The sequence below is a fragment of the Triturus cristatus genome, chromosome 5_2, assembly GCF_964204655.1.
Source record: "Triturus cristatus chromosome 5_2, aTriCri1.1, whole genome shotgun sequence".
NCBI classification, from domain to species: Eukaryota; Metazoa; Chordata; class Amphibia; order Caudata; family Salamandridae; genus Triturus; species Triturus cristatus.
The window spans coordinates 409,120,915-409,140,735 of NC_140588.1; the positions used below are offsets into that span (position 1 = coordinate 409,120,915).

The 19,821-nt window shown below is 43.8% G+C and overlaps 1 protein-coding gene across 7 annotated transcripts in view; it reads right to left on the minus strand.

Annotated features, from left to right (window-relative positions):
* The window catches only part of COBL (cordon-bleu WH2 repeat protein), a 961,684-nt gene that overhangs the window by 365,469 nt on the left and 576,394 nt on the right, over positions 1 to 19,821 (minus strand). For all 7 annotated transcript variants that reach the window (XM_085607311.1, XM_085607310.1, XM_085607313.1 and 4 more), the window contains one exon: positions 10,136 to 10,333. In XM_085607311.1, the coding sequence (XP_085463437.1) occupies positions 10,136 to 10,333 (198 nt within the window). The remainder of the gene's footprint in view (positions 1 to 10,135; positions 10,334 to 19,821) is intronic.

A 19,821-nucleotide genomic window follows, 5' to 3' on the forward strand; every position in this document is an offset into this window, starting at 1 on the left:
GAAACATACCCATGTGGTTTCAATTTAATCTTTCATTTAAGAAAGTATGTTTTCCCAAACAATATAAAAAAGGTTTTAAAAAGTAATGCAGCACAAACAATATGGAGAACGTATAGTAATAATATATATTAAAGTCATCGTCTTCAGGGTCTGTGTAATCCTTCACTATAAAAAGGTGGAGGAAGTACTACAGTTACTTTATGAAGTAGCATACATACTTTTGTGCAGTGAAATGCAACGCATCATGTCTGAAAGAAGTCTTTGAACTTCACGCACCGCGAGCAGCATCTACCATACATCAGTGCTTAATTTGTAAAAAAAACACATAAGTGCCAGGGCTCTTGTCGGAATGCTCCTGTAGCTTGCACCACACATTGCCCCTGCTATGCTGTGTCACTGGCAGTACCAACACAGCTACTAACCATCAAACTCTTACAAGCATGACAGTTCAGACTATTTTAGGCCCCCACAGCTATAAGAATGGCTTGGGCAGCACGTAATAGTCATTTTTAATGTATATTGAATTAATAATTAACTGTTGTTGTGGTAATCTCTAAATTAGCCACAGAGCGCCACCCTGTGGCAGACTGTCAAGCTCCTGTGTTGATAATTAAGTGCCTGTGCCGAGCACCGGAAACCACTGGCTCAAATTAAGCACTGCCATACCTAACAACTTACACCTAACATCCTTTCAACTATGCACCCTAAAAGCGCACCTAGGACCCTGAAGCAAATTGTAGTGTGTTGTGGCATTGTCAAGACCCGAAGAGCTATCTACCAATACAAGACAAATAATGCAGATACTAGCCGTCTCGCTTCCTACCTGCATAGTGAGGTGTATGTCCCCCATCCACTCTGTAATTCAACGATACATGCACACGTGGGAGCAAACTGGCACCCCAAACCTTGAGAGGGTACTGACTTCCGGCACAAGATCATTTAACACCCTCACTGAGGCCTATCATTTAACACCCTCACTGAGGCCTTAGTGCCATGCAGCAGTGGCATTTGTTACTAATGGAGTAGTTGGTGAAACAAAAGGGAACCCCCACAAGTAGATGTACAAGATAGCTCACTGAAGAGATAGCAGGAAGTTTCTATAGGACTACGATCCGATGCATTAAATATGAATAGCTTCATGTGTGCATTGTCCACCAGTCCTTTACATTCAAATAAATATGTTGTTCAGAAAAAGGCTCGGTTTTTGAGAGCAGTAGAAGGTTGTATGTTAAAGTGTCGTGGCCAATAATATCAACCTGCACTTCCGTCATAACTCCAAAATACTGACTGCCAACATACCATCTAAGTATGCATACACTCGGAGGATATATATTTACTATTCTGAACTCCACATCTATGTACCTTGACAATATGTTGGTTGTTGATATAGCGCAACTCATGTAAGTGCAGGTCAACATAAACTTGATAGTTTAATAGAATACCAGGAGAAACGAAGAATTCACTTTAACTCTTACAGAATGCAAAAAAATCATATCCTAAGAAACTTTTAGGAAAAGGAAAACAAATGTGGTGCCCTTGAAGTGGTGCGTCAACGACAAAAAGCATGCCCTCCTATTTCTAGGTCTTCCTGTTAGCAACTGTTGCACATAAATAAAACTTTCCCAAACAATAAAAAGGTTATCTTCCTAATGGAAGGAAGTTGACGTAGCAGGGATTGACGTCCTTCCTTTCATCAAAAATTGACATTTGCTTTTATTTTCCATAACTGGGACATGCAACAACATCTCGAGATTTCCAAGTTTCACACACTGAAGATAAAGTAACTTAGCAGCCTTGTGTCTCCGCGTCAGTAAACAGCATTTGTTTGGCCTACCAAGGGAATCATATGTGGTTCCTGTAAACTAAAAGACACACATTTTCCTGAACTCTGGACCTTTACCCGTTATGATGTTTGCTTTGTACATATTTTTACTTTTTAATTACCAAGCAAAATTAGAACTAATTGCAGCTGTGGCATTTAAATTTATGCTATGCCACACTGTAACAGAACATTCAATTACCAGTCAGCTATATTCAGGGCCACTGGAATTATGCGATTGTGTGGCTGTGTAATCTGCTGATTTTAACAAAAAAAAAATGTCTAGGTCAAAAGTTGCTAAAAATTCATGTTGCCACGCAGTGTAACGCCCTTTTCAAAGCTGGATCGGTCATATTCCTGTTGCTTATTGCTTTATTTGGGTGTTAAACCGGTACTAAAGAGATGCAACCAGTGTCTACACAGTGTTACCAAGTTTAAAATGAAGGAAAAAAAGTAACACTATTACGAAATGTGCTGCATTAAACTGCATAATTTGGCTTTGCTTGCCGCATACTTAACCCAAATCTGTCGCCTGTTTTGACACCCTCATACCGCATAATTCCAGCAGCCCTGGCTATATTTAATATGCTCAGTATAATATGCATTATATATGTGACAGAGGGCCCACTATGTATCAAAAGGACATTGCAAGTCCCTGGGGAATTTCATGACTATATAGAGGAACAAGGCTCAAAGCCAGTTACCTTCATAGCATCATGGTGCACCGAACTATGTACACTAGTGGGTATTTTATTTCTTATAATATATGATACACCATGACCCTTCACAAGACGTTTGAATCACTGGTCTATTGCTCGTTCTTATGAATGAGATGATATGGCTGCAGACGTAGTACAAAAGTGGAATCAGAGGTGTGAGAATAAACATGCCAATATGCAGCTTACATCCGAATGCAAAATATGCTTTAAGCAGATCAATGTCACTTTCAAAAGGGACTGAATTTCAGAGTGTGTGATGCCCTGCTAGTGGATTCCTGCCTTTCTGTAATGATTTCCAGCATTGTGACAAGCAGGAATAAGGACTCCTTGTCAGCTAATGGCTGCACATTTTAAGTTGAGAACATTAAAAAAAAAAAACACCTGAAAAGCTATGCATCCCTTTAATAAAAAGCGGGTGTAATTCTGCTCAGTCACAGGCCTTGCACACTGTCTGCGGACAACAGGCATCGTATCCCACTTTACTATAATAGGTTATTACAGTAGAGTAGTAATGTCACAACTGGACTGTAATAAGAACATATGACAGAGTTTTTTAAAACAGTTATTACAGGCCTCCATGTATTATAACAGGTAATTCAAGGCCCAGAACATCTGCGTCCTGCTATGCATGTGCCTACTATCTCTGAGAAGTAGGTACTTCTATGAGAAGTCGCTGCATCTCATCCAAGCAGCCTAACTTGCCTCAGCAGGACTGTGCAAACAACCACTGCCCACGGGTAACTTGGTGGTAGGCACATGCGCACTAACATACAGGCTGTCGCATGCTGCCTAACCAAGCTCCCTCCATCATATAAGCTACATGAAAAATGATGCTTTTACTCTTGACTTAGGTTGTATGTTCCTGCGTGTCCCAAAATTAAATAGGAAAAGGTAATCGTTGCAGTAATGTCAATTCGCAACGTGTCATATTAAAGTACCACTCCCCATCCCCGTGCAAGGCCCCACAATGTGTGGTGTGTCAAAGTGACGTTTAATAAGATACATTACATTTCCCTATGTCTTATAGCCCCACTGTCATACCTCAAGTCCTCTGTAAATGCATTCCTTCATTTCTAAGCAGCCCTGCTACCAACAAAATAACATTTAACCTATTGTAACGGCTCCACAGCAGCAGAGCCCGCCTATCTTGTGGTCGAAGGGATTTCTATGGTGTGTGCATGACTGATGAATGTTGAAGAATAACTAACTTGTTTTTCTATAGTGCTTGCTACCAGCCGTGCACTGTTACTGAACTGTAAACTACGGATGTTACTAGTACCCAATTCAAGGGTGCACATATCATACCTCAGAATAATGATAGTCTGAGTCGGCCACACTAGAAAGTAACTGACTGACTTCCAGGTTGCACAGTGATGCACCAGGCACAATGGCTCAGTGCAAAGACTGAATAGCTTAGATTTCTGTCAGTGAATTTTCGGTCTGGCATTAGCCTAACCCTTTGATTTTACTACATTTTATGTATAATATATATATCCGTGTAGCTTGTCAGTCAGCTCTCTTCATCCAATTGCCTCTAATTATGCCCTTTTTGTCTGAATCCAGAAGCCACCCACAACTGGAGGCATGGCTTGGCCAATGGATGAAGGTGTCAAGTTCCGACACTCCCGCCCTATTCAAACTGAGGAACTCACGTTCCTCTGCTCTCTTGTCAAGCCAGGGTCCCCAGATGACCTCATCCCTCCAGCTATCCTGGAGCAGGGCTGTGATACTATCCATTCGGTCCTATGTTATCTCACTAACTAGTCCCTGGCCTCCGGATGTGTCCCTCAGCAATGGAAGCACGCAATGGAGGTACCTCCTCTTAAAAAAGACACTACTTGACCCCTCCAAATGGGAAATCTATCAGCCCATTTCACTACTGCCCCTGTTTTCTAAGACCACGGAGAAGCACGTGAACAGGCACTCGTCCTGCTATCTGGAGGATAACAACCTTCTGCTTGGAACCCAGTCTGGATTCGGTCCCTTACACAGCACCGAATCCGCCCTACTGCTGGTCTCTGAACCAGGTCATCGGATTATGGATGAGGGGGACACAACAGCCATCCTTATGTTGTATCTTAGTCCTGTCTTTGACACGGTTTCACACACTATTCTGCTAAAGAGGCCGTGGAACTGTAAAATCAGTGGCAACGCCCTGCACTGGCTGTCTTCTTTGCTGTCAGGATGCACCTTCTAGGTCTCTCAGAAACTTTTTAAGTCAACTGTGAGCCCCCTGCAGCTGGGAGTTTCACAGGGGTCGTCACTTAATCCATCCGTTTTTTAATGATTATGCCCAGCCTCTGGCGGAGGTCATTGAGAGTCATGAGTCTTCTATTATCTCATATGCCGATGACACACACATTGTTATCACTTTGTCACAGAACAGGGACACTCTGGCCACCTCCCTCTGAATATGCCTATCAGAAGTAGCAAAAGGATGGGCGCAAACAGTCTACAAGTGAATGCAGGGAAGACAGAGGTTGTGGTCCTAGGCAAACATATTAACATCTGGTCCAATGTCTGGTGGCCCAATGACCTAGGTCCTCTATCCATAGCCGATGCCAAGTTTACAAACCTAGGCATCTGGTTTGATGATAAGCTGTCCTTCGATGCTCGGATCACAGACCTCGCAGGGAGATGTTTTGGGATACTGAGATCCCTGAGGAAAGCATTCCATCTCCTACCAGAAGCTGCCCAAAAACTGTGATCCAGGCACTGGTGGTATCCAGGCTGGACTATTGCAATGTTCTATATCTGGTAATGTCAGTCTCGTTTGCACAGATTGCAATGGGTCCAGAACCCTGCAGCCCATGCACTGTTGAAGCTTCTTAGTCCTGCCTCTATCAGACCTGTACTGCAGAAGCTTTACTGGCTTCAAGTAAGGCAAAGAGTCCTATTTAAGGCACTCTGTTAATGATTTAAGGCCCTCTCCTTTTAAGGCCCTCACTACCTGCAGCTTATGGTAGAAGCCCTATGCACCTACTAGAAACCTGAGTTCAGCTGAAGCTAAATGGACCATCATTCCTAAATCCAAAAGGGCCAGAGCAAGAGATATCTCCTTTGGTCTTTTGGCTCCGAAAGCCTGGAATTCCCAACCTCTGGAAATCTAGAAAGCTCCCTCCGAACTTCTATTTGGGAAAAACTAGAGACTTGTTTTTCTGCTCAGAGTAACATCCCCCACGCCCCCATTGGACTGGCCAACCTTTCTCTCTCTATGTCAGCTCCTAGCGCAGGGACACTCTGCAAGCAGTAGCTATGCACTTTATAAATAGCATTAATATTATTCACATTTTTCTTCTGTCCTTTATAGCGTACAGCACGTGCCAGTGGGTTAGCACAATTCAACCACTGGCTGTCTTCACTGCGAGTGACAGCATTCTGCCATTTCACAAGGAGTACATCTACACTTAAAGTAGCCCCCTTAGCTGCCAGACACTACTATGGCAAAGTGTGCTCTTCAAGAACAAAATATTTTTGCTTTTAAGCAATGCTTGTTTTTAGATTGATGAGTGCGCAGCAGCTTCCACAACAATAACGTTTTGGAAAAAACATGACAAAACAAAACAAGCACTGACAAAGTCAGACCTCTTGCCTTCGCTAGTGCTTGTTTGTGTTGTATCAGGAAGCAATCAATAGATCGGGGTAGATAGAGGTTGAGGTTAGGTTCACCCTCCTAACTGAATGAAGTTTCACAAAATCTGGAATACCAGAATAAAAACCTAACTGTGGGGAAGAACAGGGTTTTCACTGAACATGTATGAAAATCCTCTTTCCAAAAAGAAAAAACCTTTTCGAGAGTCCCCTCACCCACCAGAGTGGCATGCTTCATCATTGGGGTCCTCTCCATCCGCTGCGGATTGAGGCGTGCTGCGACTTGCGGAACTACGTAGGAGCACTAAGTTGTGGAAAATGTGTAGTGCAGTGAAAGTGGAGTGGAAAAACAAAAAGTTAAAAATACCTAATTAGTGGGCTAATATTTTATTCCGGCCCCTAGTTGGTATGACTAAAATCAGGGGTTAATAATAGGGAAAGTCTAACTATAATGAGTATAGAGTCCCTAGTATTGGGTCAACATGTTTAAGACCAGTCTGAAGTCCAGTCTGAAGACCAGTGTGTTTAAACTATAGGTATACTTAAGCTCTCTTTTACATTTCAGATATCAATAACTCCTGTTAAGCCGAACTGTGCCGAACTGTGCAGCCAAGCGCGTAATGCTATCCAGTGTCTCTACTTCTCTCTCTTATCCCATTCCTGTTTCCCCGAGTCTATTCTATAACTCTATGATGGGAGTGTGGGCTTGGCTGTGGCAAAATTTGGGAACTACAATCACTTTAGTTGTGTCTGGATTTTCAGGCTAGTGCGTACTGACAGTAACATCTTCCTTTGGGAACGATACCTGTTGTGTCCCCTTATAGTTCAGAGTGTACATGGTCATTTGTTTCTGAAAGTACTATTTGGAAAGAGGCTGGGAAACTAGGAGGTGCATAGATATTCAGCCCTGTCTGGGATCTTGTGCGGAACCTAAGGCCAAAGACGGTCAAAGGGTAGGTTTTATTTAAAAGGTCACCCAGAGCCCTCTCAAGGTAGGCCTGTAATGGGACTTGTTTGGTGTAAATCCGTTCAGTAGATTTGAGAAATTAGCTTTAAAAAAAGTCTCTTTGGGCATTAAAGGGTTAAAAGTTATAGCTGAAATCTTTATCAAAGACTGTTCACAAGCAGGTTTTCCTGCTCCTTACACCTTTTCTTCTAAACCACTGGAGTGTGGTGTGCCACAGGGTTCGGCACTGAGTCACACCCTTTTTAATATCTATTTGGAGCTGCTAGCAAAGTTGGTTGAGGCATGGGGTGTGCGGGTTGCCTCCTACATGGATGACACCAAGCTCCTCGTGGGTTTTCAAGAGAACGTGCCAGGGCACTGGGTGCCTTTAAGCTTTGCCTCAAGGCAGTGGTTGAGTGGATGATTGCAAGCTGTTTAAAGCTTAACTCTGAAAAAACAAAAATTCTCTTCTTTTGCACTAAGACTTCTCGTGATTCCAGCAACTGGTGACCGACAGAGAGCGGGTTCCCCCTCTTCTGGTATTTATTGTGAGAAATCTGGGTTTGAAATGTGACTTCAATCTTTCATTCAAGCCCCAAATTAAGGCTATTTCTTCCAACTGTTTTGCCACACTTGGGTCCCTAAACAAAATGTTCCCTCTTATACCGGAAGACTTTCGTAAAACTATTGTTCATGCCTTGGTTACGTCCAAATTGGATTATGCCAATAGCTTGTATCTGGGTCTGCCAGTATGGCTAATTCAACGCTTGCAAACGATACAGAACTCCACCGCTCGCCTAATGTTGAAGATTCTGGCAGGGTTCCTGTGTCTTCATACCTACACCAACTTCATTGGCTTCCGGTTACCAAGGGGATCTAATTTAAGGCACTAACTTTCACCTTTAGGGCATCTGAACAAAAAGGCCCGTCTATCTAAGCAGGAGATTTAAGCTTTATTTTCAAGTCAGATATCTGAGATCCAACAACCTCAAACTTTTCCAACTACCTCAGATTCGTGTGGCCAGGAGAGGTGGTAGGTCTTCTGTTGTTCTTGCTTCTAAGCCATGGCATGCTCTTCTTCTGAGCTTGCGATGCTGTCCCTCTGAATTTGCTTTGAGAAAGAATCTCAAAACTCTGCTTTTTGACTCCTGTCTGGAGGGCATTTCAGCCTGTGTTATATGTTGCACCGCTTTCAGACCTGTCACCACTAGCGCAGGGACGCATCTTCAGAGGCAGCTGTGCGCTCTACAAATGGTTGGATTGGAGTGTACGGTACCGTTTCTGAATTTTTATTCCATGGACATTCCTCGAATCCAGCTTAGTTGACTGTCTGTGGGACCAAATAAAAAAAATAAAAAATCTGATTGGATGACGGAGCTTGTTCTTCCGTCATTCATTTGAGGTCAGCATGCCCAAAGCTGGGTTCATCGTTATCAGTCCATCTTTTTAGGAAAAAACATGGGGGGGGGGGGGGTTCCTCCTTCATGGTCCTGGACGCAAAGATTTTGAACCAGATGCCTATCCATCTGAGAATTATTACAGGTGAAGTAACCTTCAAAAGATTACTGAAAACTTACATATTTAAGCTTTAACCGGAAGGCTCATACCTGACTGTTTGCCCAATCCCACCTGTTCTTTTATGCTAAGCGCTGGGACACTCACCGAGTAGCCGTACTCTATATATAAGCTAATCATTCATTCATTCACAAAGCTGTGTCAATGGACACAAAGCCTCCGACTGGCTGCAAAGAAGACAAATTGTTGCAGCAACCATTTACCCCTATTTGTTCAAAACTCCATTTTGCAGTTGAGTTTGTGGACCTAGAGGCAGGGTTCACAGACTCACAGCAAGGACTTGAGAATCGATGACCCTGCCTCATGGTCAGCTATAACCAGAGCGCGGGATCTTGAAAACGTGTTGGACCTACTTGAGCAATTCATTGACCCAGGACTGGTTTCATGAACCATTCAGAAAGCCCAACAAGGTTCAAAAAGTACCCGAGGATTAAAATAATTATAATAAAAATAAATTAAAGGGGTTTATCACCTGCAGCGTTTTGTCAGCCTCCGCACTACATGGCAAAAGGTCTTGCGCAGTGGAAATTTGCCACGGGTGGAGGGTTGGCAGCAGGGTTTGACTGTGTACGCCAAGTCCTGGAATTGGCTCCTTGCTGTCAGTACCCATTCTCCCATTATGCACAATTGGTGGCCGTGGCAGGACCGTCTTGCTGTCCCAGCCCTTAACCAACGTTTCCTGCACATGACCAAGAAGGCCAAACGCTGTGCGCAACAAGGTAGGGAATACCTTCATAGAAGCTGGATGCAGATTATAGTCAGAAAACACTCAGAAATTCGCAAACAATATACCATTAAATAAAGTGTTGGTTAGAGATGGTTATGACACCTCAATGATTGTTTTTAAAAAATTCTGAAATTTGCTTTGAAAACTCAGTAAATGTTATGCCTCCAAATTAAAACTGAAAAACCCCTGAAAGACACCACTTACGATTAGCTCGACAATCCATCCTTTGGTAAACAGCCAATCAAACCATAACTTCCACACCAAATGTAACGCTAATGAGAGGTGGGGTTAAGGGACTTAAAAAACAGGAGGCACTATCCTGAAATTTTACTGCTTCAGGAACCCAGTAAGGGAAGCATAATTCATTTCCTAAGTGGCACATATAGGTAAATGTGCACTAAATGGGGTTTCTCTCCTTAATATAAAGTGTCCCTCTGAAATAGGGCGGATGGACAGGTTACCAATTCAGCAGGAGGGTTACAATCTGCAGGGTACAAGGCCCACATGTTAGTGAAATAAACAAATCAATGTTGTATGTGTGCAAGATCCGAAGACAGCAGAATGTGTGAATAAATTAGTAGACAACGTTCTCAATGTAGGTCTGCTTGCGCTTCTCTTCTTAGATCCCACCAGCAATCAAGGCACAGAATTTTTATGACATAATAAAAAGCATTACACTCAAATCAAGCTCTAGGTTTGAAGGTCCAAACATGTCTACCCCAGGTATCAGCTTCTGGTTTACATCAGCATTCACCTACCTGGACAGATTGCCTGTCCTCTCCACTTTCTTCCGAGCATGAAGCCTGCCGTATCATTGCTGTCGGGGGAGGTGGCGCTTGTCGCTTCTTCACTTCAGTTCTCTCTGCAATGCCTGAGATGTTGGTAAGAGACAATGACGTTCCCAAAGCAACTGTCCGTGTGTGCACTGACGGCGAATTCGGAACTGTTGTACTCTCCTGCAACATAGTTAAACACCGGGTTTTATGTCAAGACAAGAGGCTAGCATTATGCATTTTATTCACTTCTTCTGAGCAGCAAACCATTTAAAGCTTCCAAAACAGAACCACAAAACATCACAATGTGAAAAGAAGTCGGCAGTGATACAGAAAAGGTCACTGTTAATTTGCAGTCAATGCTATCAAGAATAGAATGAGGGGAAATCTGCTTAGTTTTAGGATTTCAGAGCAGATAAGACAGAGATTTAACAAATGTTTTTCGGTTTGATATCACGGCAACATCTTTTGTGAACAATTAGGGCTGGGTTAAAGTTGGGTGGCATGAGAACATTCTCTGCTTTCCAGAGTAAATGCTAAGTACAAAAAAGAATTGATTGGAGAAACATCCTCCAAGATACAATCCTTGCTGTGGAGGAAATTCTTTTTGTTGGATTTGCTTGGGCATTTAACGTTGCCTCGTTACCCTAAGTCTAAATCAGGCTCACATTGAAGCCAGTAAATGCATCAAAACAGTCCACGCCTCCACCCGTCAGTTTATCAACACACCCGTCCTTCCATTCTTTTCACCATCGCCCTACATCCATCCATCCAGCCTAGCTGCTATCACCATGAAGTTCAGAACAGATGTTCTACTGTAAAATGGGAGATGTGGTGTGCGGGATATACTGCGAACCACATGCTAGTAAAGTCATTAGGTAAATGTGGGGTGTGCATATGTGCTATTTCTTTTTTAAATCCCATGCCCAGAAGTTTCAAGGCAGAACCAATTTGACTCCAGCATCACCCTTGCTCTTTCAGTGCTAAAAGTCTACCAGGGCTATCCTCCGCTACTTTAATTCATTACCAGTGCCTCTTCCCAACGCTTCTGGGGGATGACCATTCCCTGCGTTGACTATAATAGTGGTGAAAAATATTCCTAATGCTTCTCCTTGGTCTGTCACATTTCTCCCATTTTTATCTACGTTTATACAGCAATTGTCACTTCCATTGCACCCCATTAATTTTCTTCTCTAGTGAATACATATAGTCTCATAGGAAATGCAGTGTAACCCTTACTATCCTTTAGTCCGTGCGCTACACACAATTTCACAAATGAGGAACACACCAGAGATGCGCGCACTGGGGTCACAACAATGACCCTCTTCATTCCATTCCCTCACTCTGACCGTGTCACATTGTTTTGATACTCTCAGAGCTTATTACATAGTAACCCCAGGATCCGTCTTCTGCTTAATTCCTTTAACCCCTTGCCTCCTATCATGTACGATTCCTAAGATATTATGCTCACTAAATATCAGGGGCGTAGCCTCGAGGGGGTGAGGGGGTTACACCCCCCTAATAATTGTATTTTCTGATGAATAGTTGGTGGAAGGTGTTTCCGGTCGGATATGGTGAGGTGGTTGTCCGGTTTCACCTGGGATTTTTCCAAGCACACACTGACAAAAACACACACACACACACTCTCTCATCTGTTTTGAAACCCCTAAAATCTTGATTATTTATTTACACAAATATTGTGTTTCTCTTCCGTAGTGCTCCTACCAATCCGCATTCCTCTCCCTTTCCACTTCCTCTTGAGTCCCTCTCGTGAGCCCTGCTTGTCCTATAATGTATTTTAGCAGTATGCGCCAGTGTGATTGTTGTGAAAATCCTAAGCTCGCACCCCTCAATGCTACTGATCAAACCACGCCCCTGCTACATGCATGCATTCACCGTTCAGTGCTATACATCTTTGCTGTCACCTCAAAGACCAGTGCAACTTGCTTAAATGTCTTCTGTGTTTCAAATATGTTTAGGTTGCCGACCATATTATAAAACCATACAACAAACATAGACATATCATGGCCGCAGCTCCTGGGTGATACTCATTTCCATGCGTGACATTCTTCCTGACAGAACTGTCTCACTTTGTCAGCACTCTTTTCCACACCTTGCTCGGTCAATTCCTACCCAGCATTCCCAATCGAAGTCAGCAAACCTAGTTTGAGTAAAAGGTACTTCAAGCTTTCCTGTAATCACTGTAGGGCACATACGTCACTCTGCCATGATCTATCCTGTGTCTCAGAACACCCCTTAAAAAACATCCTCAGATTCCACTATTAAAAGCGTGTACTGGTGGCTCCTATATGAGCAAACACAAGGAGATGATGGACGGAGAGCTGAAACTTTTCAGACACTCACCCCCAGTCACAGAATTGGGTTGAATCCATCATGGTTCTTTAGCTCACTTCGCTACCTCAGTTCAGACCCAGCTAAATGCAAATCAGTCTTGACCCTCTGCCTCATGGAAGCAGCCCAGCCCGAACTGCCAAGCCAGGTCTTCCTGGGAGAGGAACCAAGCATCCTGGGACCGGTGTGGGGGTAACACCCCTCATCATCCAGGATAGCTTGAATCCAGTGGCAAAGTGAGCAAGGGACCCACGTCTGGATATACCCTGCCATCTTAGGGCGAACAAAGCAAACACAAGGAGATGATGGACGGAGAGCTGAAACTTTTCAGACGCTCACCCCCAGTCACAGAATTGGGTTGAATCCATCATGGTTCTTTAGCTCACTTCGCTACCTCAGTTCAGCCCAGCTATATGCAAATCAGTCTGACCCTGTGCCTCATGGAAGCAGTCCAGACGAACTGCCAGGCCAGGTCTTCCCTGACCCGGAAACAAGCATCCTGAGACCGGTTTCGGAGTAACACCCTTTATCAGCCTGGCTAGCTTGAATCCAGTGGCAAAGTGAGCAAGGGACCCACGTCTGGATATACCCTGCCATCTTAGGGCGAACAAAGCAAACACAAGGAGATGATGGACGAAGAGCTGAAACTTTTCAGACACGCATCCACTCCTATATGAGGCCTGCAGTTTTTCAATGCATTCCAAAAACATTTTCCTTGAAGAGGTACTGATACGTTCCCCAGGCTGAAAGGCACAACGTTTACGCCTGCACCCTCTATTGTGAGTAGGCGCCACATTTGCTGATCTTGAGTCCTGCAGAAGAAATGTATTCTCCGCTGAGGGATTGAAAAGGGTAGTCACCGATGCTGCCAGGTCTGTGTGAGCTCCTTTAGGACTCGGGGTGTTTGCACACACTTTATCCTTGGAAGCTTGGCATGACTTTCACGCTTGCAAATGGCTTTGCAAAAAGCTTACATCTGCCTCAACACCATTGCTTTCTGTTGTTCTGAACAAAAACTGTGCTGTTTCCATGTCTTGTTTTCATACCTCTAACTTGTTGCCTCAGTCTCTCTGTCAAAAGCCACGTGTAAAACGTGTACACTTGAGAGTAACGCTATAGCACGCTAGCCTTTGCAATAAGAGCTCCCGCCTGTGCCCTTCACAAACAGAATCTCTGAAACACATTACCACAATTTGTCCCGGAGAAAAATACACACGTATCCAAAATCTACACCCTATTTTCGGAGAATTTGCAATTGAGTCTTCCAGAAAGGCGACAGCATTCTGAGCGGTCGAAGGCACAAAACTGTTAATAGTACGGCACAACATATGGCAGAGCCGATACAAACATTAACGAAATCCCCACCTAGTGTCACAGAAAGGACTAACACTTTAGATTCAGCAAGAGAGAGCCATCCGGGATCCGTCGCATCTAATCTGGGTTTTTACTAAGTGCTAAGGCACAACTTTCACCCAAGGGAAATTCAGTATGGTTTATTGTCACGGTGTCTGTTTGCACTGCGTTACCATAGAAGTGACTAACAATGTTTCAGAATCTGTTAATTAGGCCTTCTGGTATGTGTTTTTAGAATGCAGCTACCCTATAAAACATGCATTGGCAAAGCCAATAAGGTCTGGCATTGGCTGCCAACTTTTTAGCTTGTTTTGTTTCATCATGATTTTTGCAAATATTTCGTGTTAGGGAAGCAGCCAGGCCCTAATCAATCTAAAAAATAAACACTGGCCAAAGCAAGAATGTTTATTGGTCTCAAAAAGCACACAATGACAGCTTCTCCTAGCACTTAATGAAACAACTTTGTTTGTGGAGTCCGTCACCCACAGTGAAGTTAGCCAATGGCTGATGTGGGGTGACCTGGTGCCTGTGCTGTCTGCTATAGTGGGCGGAATAAAACACGTGAATGACACAAGAACGGACCAATGGATGAAAAGGCAGGCTGAAAGCTGACATAAGTATATTATACATATAACTTTAGCAAAATCTAAAAGTCTTGGCTAACACCAGACCTAAGCAAGCATTGGTAGAGCCAATAGGTCAAGCCTTTGGGACCTATCGGTTTTGTGAAGGATTTTAGCAATGAAGCACATTATCGCTGATGCTGTGAAGCACGGCTAAGAAACAAGAAGAAAGAAATGGCTACACGGCCTGCTGAGTCATTTTGTAGGCATGTGCACCTAGCATGTGCACACCTACAAAAGGACATAAGCATTTTTTTCTTTTTGTATACTGATCTGAGCTGGTCCTGTAAAAAAAGAAAAAAAACTCATGTAAGCAAGTGGGTCAGAAAGACAGCTGGAGAAGCAACACAGAGGGAAGCAGCGAAAGGGCAGAGGAGCAAGTCGGAGGGTGGGCGAAAGCAACACAAGGGTGTGTGATGGAAGTAACACAGACGGCGCAGGGAGGAAAGCAGATGGAGGCAGAGGAGTCTGGGGGGCGGAGGAAGAAGCGAATGAATAAGGGAGGGTGCAATGTGGAGTTAAAAAACACAAGAGAGCGGCTTGAGGGACAAAGCTGTTTAAAAATGAAATTGTATGTTAGAGCGACTCGAAGATTTAATTTTTAAAATGTTATCAAAAGAAATATGTTGTGAGAAGTGGGAAATCACAGAGAAAAGGGGAATGCCTGCGCTCCCCTGGAGTGCTTTTAGAAAGAGAAAAATGTTCCCGGCTATCAGTTACTTGTAGTAGGATTACTGTTTCAAACAGTGGTTGTTTGTCCACTTCAATGTAGACCCATGGTTGGTCTGTTCCATGCTCTAACTACCACCTCACCTCTCAACGTCCATTTTCTCTAAGATTCTCCACCTCCTGTGTTCAATTGCCTCACATTGTATCTCTCAGCACATAGTCCAATCAACCCTCTCTATTCCAAGACTACCCTTTCTCTCGTGTCTAATTTCATAATAATTCCGATTTGTAAAGCGCGAACATATCACCCTTAGGGGTTTCAAGGCGCTGGGGGCCCTCGGGGAGATTAGGTGACCTATTGCCCAGAGTCACATGATGCTGAATTGAGCTGCCACAGACGATCGAACTGCGAGCCCCGTACTCCAAAGTCAGCCACTCTGCCCGTTGTGCCACACCTCTCACCATCGTCCTCGTATATCCTGACGTACTACACTCGACCCACTTCTGAAATGTCCATCTCGGCACTCAAATGATTCTCTTGAGGCCTCCTGGACCAGTCTTTATCTGTCTGCTGGTGAGCCTCACATTCTCCAGAAGCTCCCCCAGCAGCTGTCCCTTCTGGCGCCAACTACTGTATACCGCTTGCCTCTGAGACATCATGGTCTCATTCGGCTTCTCCCATCATCGAATACTGACAACATTGAAAATAAATTCTCCTTCCTGCAGTTCCTCCTCCTTTAAGGTTGCAATTCAAATCTGCCAATGTTTGGCTCTCAGTTCACTGCTTGTAGACTACTGCATCACCGTTTAAATTTACATTTATTTTTCATTAATAAACAGTATTCCAATATACGTAAAATCAGTTAAAACAAAAAATATAAGATAGGAATAAAAAGTGCGTCTACCGCCGGCCAATCAATAGAAAAACTTTAAATTAATAGTTAATAATGATTAGTGCTGCAAACCCATGCATAGTACAAGGAAACAGTGGTTCCTTCGGCGTCACACTATTTTATGAATACGCTATTCTATGTGCCATAAATGGACACATAACTGCAATGTGGTGTAATACAAACTGCATATTATGTACATAACAATGCTAGATATATTTGAAAATTGTTCTGTTAGAAAGACCGTTAAACAGACTATACTGGAGATAATAATGTTATATGTGTATGGGTATGCACACATATGAACTTCAGCTGTGAAAATAATTTTCAAAAAAATATCACAATTATTGTACAGCAACCATTCTTAAACGTGTGTCTTAAACCTGCTCAATACACTAGCCTTTTAGGAAATCTTTTTTCATGACTGATGTTAAATGCACCTGAAATTACTGGGTGCAGGGATACCGGTCTCAAATTTATTGGGTTAAAAAAAAAAAAAACACCCTTGCCACCTCAAGACCCATCACAGCAACTACCAGCCTGAACAACCAGCAGGCTGGATTAACAAGGCCACTCACACATGTGGGAGTATAACTTTTAGGTATTGGTATGATGGAACATGTTGGGTCTTCTCATCCCACAAGTGACGCAGGCAAAAGCAACAGTCAGCAATAAGATAGAAAAGTGGTCTATAAGAGGTTGACTTACAAGTGCGCTCAGACCTTCATACTTATTTTAGAATGACAAACCTACAAAACACATCAACACATACTGTGCAAGCTCACTTAAACATCAGATATCTTTAAATGAAGAAGCCAACATTATAATATACCGACTGTGGTTACATGTCCCTCGGCTGCCTGGAGTGAGTATGTGGGTGAGTGTTTGAGAGGTTAAGTGGTTGCATGTCTAACCTCATTTAATGAATCAATAATTGCATAATATCACTAAGACAATGAGTGAGTATATGAATGAGTGAGTCAGTGAGTGCATGTATATCTGCATGCAGTGAATCAGTAATTACATATCACTAAGACAGTGAGTGAGTATGCGAGTGAGTGTCAGTGATTGCATTTCTAACCTCATGCAGTGAATCAGTAAATACATAGGACAATGAATGAGTATGTGGGAGTTTTTGAGAGTTTCAGTGATGGCATGTCTAAGTTCATGCAGTGAATCAGTAATTACATAATATCTCTAAGACAATGAGTGAATAAACTAGTGAGTTACAGAGTCAGTGATTGCATGAATAAGTTCATGCAGTGAATCAGTGTTAGACCTGGCATCTTTTGGCATGTTTCCACGGTCTTTTTGCTCTCTGACATCCTGGTTTTGACTCTGGGTTTGCTGGTTTTATGTCTCTGCGCACTTTCTCACTGCTGTTCAGTGTTAAAATGCAAGTGTTCCTGTTGTGAATTGTGTTATGGATTAGTGTTTCTATGATTGGCATTTTATTTTTTTTACTAGTAAGTCCCTAGTAAAGTGCACTAAGAGTGCCAGGGCGGGTAAATCAAATACTGCTAGTGGGCTTGCAGCACTGATTGTGCCACCCACCCAGGTAGCCCTGAAAAGGGGTCTCAGACCTGCCACTGCAGTGTCTGTGCACAGTTTGTAACTGCCATGTCGATCTGGCAAGTGCACCCATTTGCCAGACCCTAATCTTCCCTTGTATTACATGTGAGACACCGCTAAGGTATGCCCAAGGTACCCCTGTGGGCAGGGTGCTGTGTAGGTAAAAGGAAGGGAATGTACTAGTGTGTGTGACATGGCCTAGTGGTGAATTACAGTGTATTTCATTTTTCACCACTGCAAGGCTACCTTTCCAATAGGAAAGAATGGGAGTTTTACTTATAACATCTTATAAGCATAACTTTCCATTGGGACCAAATAGGAAGACGGAGTTTAGTATGCCTGGACTCCGTGTGTAAAAATGCACCTTTTAGTAAAGATGATTTTTATGTTATGTGTTTGAAAATACCACTTTTAGAAAGTAGATATTTTCTTGCTTAGCCATCCTGTGTGCCTCTGCTGGGTTTGTGGATTGACTCTCTGGCTTTGGGGTGACAGGGGCTGGGGATGTGCATTCTCTTCAGACAGCCACTGGGGGTCGAGGTGTTTCCTGCCTTTTCTGGATGAATCAGGGCTGGGCTGAATAGACCTGGGCTGCATTTAGAGTAGTGGGTGGGAGGAGATTCCCTTGCACCTGAATGGGCCTGGTCTGCCAAAGACAATGCTGTCTCCACCTCCTGCTGGGAAGCTGTGCCAGAGAGGACCAAACTGGTTTGGGCTAAGCACAGACACTCTCTGCCTGAGAAAACAAAGGAATTTTGAGAACAGATTTTGGGGCCCAGACCCCAAGCTTCAAAACTCGCTGGAATCAAGGAACCTGCCAAGAAGAAGAGCTGGAAGAGCTGCCAGGTGGAGTACTGCCCCATTTCTGTGTTGTTGCTTTGTTGGGTTGTCCTGCAGTTGCTGCTTCTGTCATGAGCGGTTAAAGGACTGGACTGAACTTTCTTTACTTGTGCTGAGTATCTCTACAGGCTTGAAGTAGAGCTTGCCTCCTCTTCTGAAGTTTCAGGGACTGCAAAGACTTCACAAAGCTCTGGGTACCGTTTCTGGAACTGTTGTTTCAGTTGCCACAGAGAAGGGAAAGGCAACCAACTCCGTCACCGATTCCGTCGCTGGCTCCGTGTCCTGAAGGCACCACAGAGGGCACCGCTGCATCTCGCACGGCAACCCTGGTCTCACTGGCGACGACGACCGCCACCACCGAGCCGCTGCTTGCACTGTGACCTGTGGGGACCGCACTCCCGCACGCCTCGCTTCACTTTGCCGCCCTGGTCTCACCAGCGCCATCGGCTGACTTCGACACCCTTGACCACATCATGGCTGGGGGCACCACTCGTAAGTTTCATGACTCACCACCTCGTCCCATACCTCAGTCTGGGCCGATCAACGCCAACTCCTGCTAACCGGCACTGTCGCTTGCACTGTGACCTGCCAGCATCGCAATGAGCACCGCCTCACTCCACATCGTAGCCCTGGTCCCACTGACGCCGCTGGATGACAAAAACTGAGCTGCTGCATACACCTCGCCTTGAGGGCACTGCACTGCTTCACTTCACATCGTAACCACGACGGTTGCCACAATTGGCTCGCACCAACATGTCAGCCGAAACGAAAAAGGTACTGTTTACGGGTCTCCCAACACCCCCCGACCGACGTGGTCAGACGGAACTGTTGGAGTCTGTTGTTTTCAGTATCGCGGACCCCAAGATGGAGCTACTGACTCGGAAGAACTGTGTTTTTGAGATATTTCTGCAATTTTGAAGTATTCTTGCAAAGTATATATTTTCAGGTAGTGTATGTTGGATATTCATCGTTTTGGTCTTGTTTTGGATATATAGAAATATTGGTTTATTTTTTTTTAACTGGTGTGGTGTCCTTTTGTAGTGTTTTCACTGAATTACTGTTAGTTATGTACAAATGCTTTACACACTGCCGCTGAGATAAGCCTGTCTGCTCGTGCAAAGCTACCAAGGGGGTGAGCAGGGGTTATTTTAGGAGTGTAACTCCCTTACCCTGACTAGGAAGAAGGGTTCCTACTTGGACAATGGGGCAAACCATTGCCATCTAGAGACCCCCATTTCTAACAATCAGTAATTACATAAGATAATGAGTAAGTATGCATGTGAATACTCAAGAGTTGAATTGATTTTGTGACTGAGTTCATGAAATAAATCAGTCATTTTGTTACTGTATTGATATTTACATGCCAGGGAAA